General features: G+C 31.0%; 1 protein-coding gene across 1 annotated transcript in view; it reads left to right on the forward strand.

Annotated features, from left to right (window-relative positions):
• Positions 1-2,238: 2,238 nt before the first annotated feature.
• Positions 2,239-5,749, forward strand: part of LOC111089112 (SH3 domain-containing RING finger protein 3-like) — a gene marked incomplete at its 5' end in the record, with an annotated part of 49,169 nt that continues 45,658 nt past the window's right edge. Inside the window, one exon of the mRNA XM_022400937.1 lies at positions 2,239-2,663. Within this exon, the coding sequence (XP_022256645.1) occupies positions 2,239-2,663 (425 nt within the window). The remainder of the gene's footprint in view (positions 2,664-5,749) is intronic.

Raw genomic sequence — 5,749 nt, forward strand, 5'->3', positions numbered from 1 at the left:
CTTCATTCCCACAGCTGAATTTCTTGAGTTATTAAATTTACTAACTTTGTTTTTTACTAACAAAGATTTAAACAGTATTCCACATCTTGAATAGTTGATAGATGGAAACAAGATCAAATAAGATGACTTTATTAATTCTGAGCTTGTTAAGAAAAAAATAGGAAGTTTAAAGAATGATATGACTACTGGGCCTGATAATATTTCCTAAAGGGTTTTGAAGAAAGTTAATTATTTGATATGTAAACCACTTGCTACTGTTTTTGTCAGCCCTTGAATAGTAGGCAGGAACAAGAGGATTGGAAGTTAGCTAATGTAACTCCTTTTTTTCAAGAGAGGTGATAAAAATTGTCCCAGTAATATCATGCCCATTAGTCTTACATCAGTTATGGGAAAAGTTTCAGAAAGTCTGATAAAAGATACTTTGCAGAGCCATTTAACAAAGTTTAGAATGTTATTGGATAGTCAACATGGTTTCACTAAAGGAAAAATCTTGCCTTACAAATCTTTTAACATTTTTTTAAATGGTTGCTGCTTATGTAGATGAGGGTAAGGGTGGAGATTTGGTGTATCTGGAATGGAGTTCAGTCAAACTGGATTAATGTTACAAGTGGGCTACCTCAGGGCTCAGTCTTAGGGCTTTTGCTTTCTTTGGTTTACATCCATGACACAGATGAAGGAATGGTCAATAAATTACTTAAATTTACAGACGATATATTAAGGTCTTGGGTGTTGCTAGCTGAGAAGAGGATGCTGCTGATTTACGAAAGGATTTAGGTCATTTAGTGAGTTAGGCAAATATATGGCAAATGAGTTTTAATTATAATAAAGAGTCACTTCATCTAAGACAGTTTTATTTTTCTAACAGGGTGGTTGACCTTTGGAATGGTTTGTTTTTGGATGTTGTGAAGGCAGTAAATTTAAATGAGGTTAAAAGAAAGCTTTAGAAGTATATGAGTGAGAAGGGCTAGCTCTAATATTTAAAAAAAAAATTCATATATTAATAGTTTTAGTTTAGTTTAGAGGATGGGACAGCCGAGATGGACCAATAGGTCCCATGTTGTTCCAAAACATTGTTATGTTATAGTTAGAAAACCAGTATAATTGTGATAGTTATGGTGCACATTCTACTTTTTTGCATGTTATTATTCTATGTTCTATCTAGCATTATTTAGTTAGATAAAAAAATCTATTGCAGTTGTACCATTAGTCTAAAAAAGTAGGGTTAAGTGTCGTTGACAGCAAGAAGAAGACACCCAGGTAAGAATTATATTTCTTGTTTTTCATGTGTATTCTTTGTTTATTATTATAAAATGTAACAATTAGAAATTTTTTAGGTTCGATAAGATTAGGTTAGGTAAAATAAATAATAATAATTAAAAAAATTTTCACTTGGTATGCTTTGCGAGTATCTCGTGAGTAGCTTGTATGTTATGTAGTTAGATGGAGTAACATGACCTGCATGTTTGCCAAGTAATTTAAAATTTTTTCGGGGGGAATATTAGCTTAGACATGGTTCAAAGGACAATAAAACAATAAAATTTATGTACAAACAGTTGTATGTTGTTATGATCTTTAAGCTATTTAGGATAAACAAATCAAGTTTGATATTACAATTTGAAAGAAAAAAAAGTGTAATTTAGATTTATTTTGAATTTTTTGGGGTGATTATGAGGTCAGTCTAATTGATCAACCTCGTGTAGAATTAGGGTAGAAAAAAGTACAGATAAAATATAAAGTATTTCTGAAAAAAAATAACATTTGATATTTATTTAGATTTTATGGATTATGCAAACAAAATTTGAAAATTTTCAGATGAAGAAAGTATTCTTAATCTTAATATGAAAATCACTTTGCCCTCAGAGCAGTCAAAACTCTGACACTGTATAATCAAACAGAAAGTTTTAGTAAAAATACCGATTTAAAAATTCTGATTTTGTTTTAACAAAAGACTTAAAGTTTACTGAAAGCTTGCAAAATTTTGTGAAGGTACAATAAGTACTTTCATGGTTATAGTATGTATACTATCATGGTTACATATACAAATAGTTTTATTTTGCGATAAGATAGTTTTTTATTATTTGACTTTTTTTATTATATTTTTTTACTTAAATGATGTTTTACTTGGTGAAGTTTCCTTTTATAAGTCGTTTTGTTACCAAATAATTGGATTCATAGGAATAATTTCTGTTTGTTTTAAGTTTTTACATAATGTTAGATTAATCCATTTGTTTTCTCAAGGTACAAGGACTTTTGCATTTGTGAATCAAGAATCTCTTTCGGGTCCCTCTACAACTCCTTCTCCAGCCTCTTCATCACCTAGTCCAAGCACTCCATGTTCATCTTCCTCTGCTTCAATTTCTCCACCAACCCAGTCTCAGTATGCAGCTTCTGTCACTATAGGTCTGTTAGGGTCTGTACATGTTGCACCCATCTCTTCTCCCCTAGATAGATCTTCTAGCCATCACAGAGAGAAACGACACTCATTGTCTGCTCTTTCACAGAGGTCACTCCAAAGTAGAGGTATGTACAGACATTCTATGGAGGTTCTTGGGTGTAACAATGGAGTTGGAGAAAGTCATGATTTAGATGTACAGGGATCAAGAGCCCCACCATCCAGCCCACTAGCAGCTAGTCCTACTGTTACCACAAATGCTGTGAATCAGGTAACATACAAAATTTAAAATGTCTTCTTTGGATATGGTATTTTTTTAATATTTGAAATACTTTATCTTATCTAAAGTTCTTGTTTTCAGAGTTATTCTAAAATTTCTTGTGAATACTTTTAGTATACATAAAACAAATGTTGGTGGAATTTATCTGAACAACACACATATCTAGAGAATTCACAATTAATTGATTCAGTAACTAGAAGGTTCAAAAAAAAGTTTTGGAATGTTACCTAGAAGGCATCACAAAGTATTGAAAACTTAAATTAATGAGCACCTAATACGTTAATAACAACTTTTAAAGCAACAAGAGGAGGTAATTTGTTGTAATTAACATCATCCCTTTCAATAAAGCTAACATCATGAAGTTTTAAGTTTCTTTATATTACATCTCAAAATTTCAAAATATATGGTTATTTTAAAGAAAGTCGTAGGTTTCTGTTACACCCTTGCATTACAACAAGACTTTTTTTTGTACAACACTTATATCACAGAAAATATCCTATCATAGAGCATTACAGTAAGACTTTTGTTTTTTATTACACCCTTATGAAATACTGTAAAAATAAAGCATTACCTTTACCCTATTGCCATGGGTACCCTTTACTGTGCATGACACAAGGTATTTGTATCTTACATACAAAATTTTATTAACGTTTTTGTTTATGTTATACCAATTAGTATAGCATAAAATTTTAGTTAATAATCCATATTTTAATAGTATATAAGTTTGAAGTTTTTAATTCTACTAGGCAATATTAAACAAATCCTGAATTTCCTCTAGTGTGACACGTGACACATTTTCTCTAGGCGTTTTCTTTTCTCTATTTTATCCACTGTCCCTCCAAAAAGTACAAAATTAAATGTGAATTACTCACCTTAAAATCATTTTTGCTCAGACAAACCATAATTTTATAGTCTTCAATTTTGTTTGATTACAGAGCTATCTAATAGAAAGTCAGACTTTTTCTGCCACACCCATCTGTCACATCCTCTCTTTCGCAATATTTTGATAGTTCTATCTTACATTTAATTATATATTACCTATAACTACTAGAAAGCCAAGATTTTCTTCTGTCAAATGATGTATTGTGTAATGTTCTGTTCCTAATAGAATATTGTCAATTTCACTCACAGTACAAGCTCTATTCTCATGGGAAAACTAAGGTCTAGCTTGGATGAATTTGTAATGGCACTTGTCACATAGTTAGAAAACCAGGAAAATTTTTAGAGTTAAAAAAAATTGTCTACTTTTTGCATGTTGTTATTCTATATTGTTTGGTGTATTATTTAATTGAATAAAAATTATTTAGTGCATTACTGCCATTAATATAAAAAAAGTAGGGTTTAGTGTCATCCACAATCAACAGCAAGAAACAAGTAAGTAAGTAAGTACTTTATTTCTTGTTTTCCATGTTTATTCTTTATTTATTATCATAAAAGTAACTAACATGTAAAAGATTAGATTAGATAAAATAAATAATAATATAATAAAAATGTTTCACCAGGTAGCATGTTGAAGATATACACACTCTATTGAAAGTTAGAAGTATTAAATCTATTTAAACGAGTACAAAGAGGTCATGTGGTTGGTCAAATTGATTGAGGCCGTGTTGAGAGAGTTAAAACTGTTGATTTTATTACACCCTCATAACATATTGTAAAAACAAAGCATATCTTAAGACTGATTTTTATAACACCCTAGTGAGATATTGTAAAAATAATCTTTTACCTTAAGACTTCTGGTTTTTAATACACCCTCATGAGGTATTATGAACTGTTACCACAAACTGTTTTTGTCATGACCTTATGAGACATTGTAGGGCATTGGCATAAGATCTATTGGTTTGAGTTATTACATGTAACCTTTTGATATTGTGGTGACATACAAAGAAAACAATATTTGAAACAACAGCTGTGCTTTAAAAGTGTTAATATATAATACATTCCTCATGATGAGCATAACATATAACCTTTTGATATTGTGGTGACATATGAAGCAGTATTCAAAACACCATCTATGCTTTCAAAATGGTAATATATATATATATATATATACACACACACTCTAGTAAGGCATCAGTAATCTGTGATTTTTAAGTTACTATTATGGTCAGGTCATACTTCCAGTTTCATCATAAAGAGCATGAAGTTAATATAAAACATTAAAATTCTCTCCATATAGAGTTGGTATTCAAAGTGAGTTTGCACTAAATACTAATATTGTTTTAGGTTTATGATCTTAGTAGTATAAGATTGGAATTCACAGTGTTATAAGAGAGATTACATAACTATTATGTATAATTAAATACCAATTTAGCATTACTTGTGGATAAGTGGTAATATAAAGTTGTGTGTGTGTTTCAATTAGAAAATCTTATCTTTTTTTTTTGTTTCATATGTAACTTGGTGTAGGTTAGGATGAAAAAATGAATTTTTCATTTCCATTTTACCTGCATACTTCTTATAAAGGGTTGAGTATGTTATAAAGATTTTGGATATACAAATTAGCAAGACATGTGACAACCACAGCTGAAATAGTCATGGTGGAAGAGAATACATCAGAACTATATTTGACAGTTTGACATTTGTACATAGTGTGATGTCCCTGAATGTTGATCAAGTTCAGGAAGGGTGTGTTATATTGTATCTGCTTGTTTGTTTGTTTCAGTAGAAATTCTTTCTGAGGATGTTCAGCGATACAAGTCCTTTCTTGATTAAACCACTTTATTCTTCTTCGATACAAACTTTTAGTTCACAACGTTCCACAATCAGTACGTTTCTCGTCACTTTAAACTTAACAACTTTTATAAATCACAGCGATTCACAATCTCGATAACTTCGCTCTTGATGAGTGCAAGACACACTTTACAGCTCACTAGCTCGAAACTAACAGAATCATCAATTACATAGAACTCAACGTAACTAGTGCTCTCCCTTCATTAACCCTGCTGGCTTTCTCTGCCAGGTTTATATACTAACGAAGAGGGCATCTCGGACTTCCCCGATCATTCGAGAAATTCATCATTCGCGCCACAAGCACCAATGCACCAGTGGCATCACATGACTTCATCTGTCAAAAC

The sequence above is a fragment of the Limulus polyphemus genome, unplaced genomic scaffold (genome assembly GCF_000517525.1).
Source record: "Limulus polyphemus unplaced genomic scaffold, Limulus_polyphemus-2.1.2 Scaffold5255, whole genome shotgun sequence".
NCBI classification, from domain to species: Eukaryota; Metazoa; Arthropoda; class Merostomata; order Xiphosura; family Limulidae; genus Limulus; species Limulus polyphemus.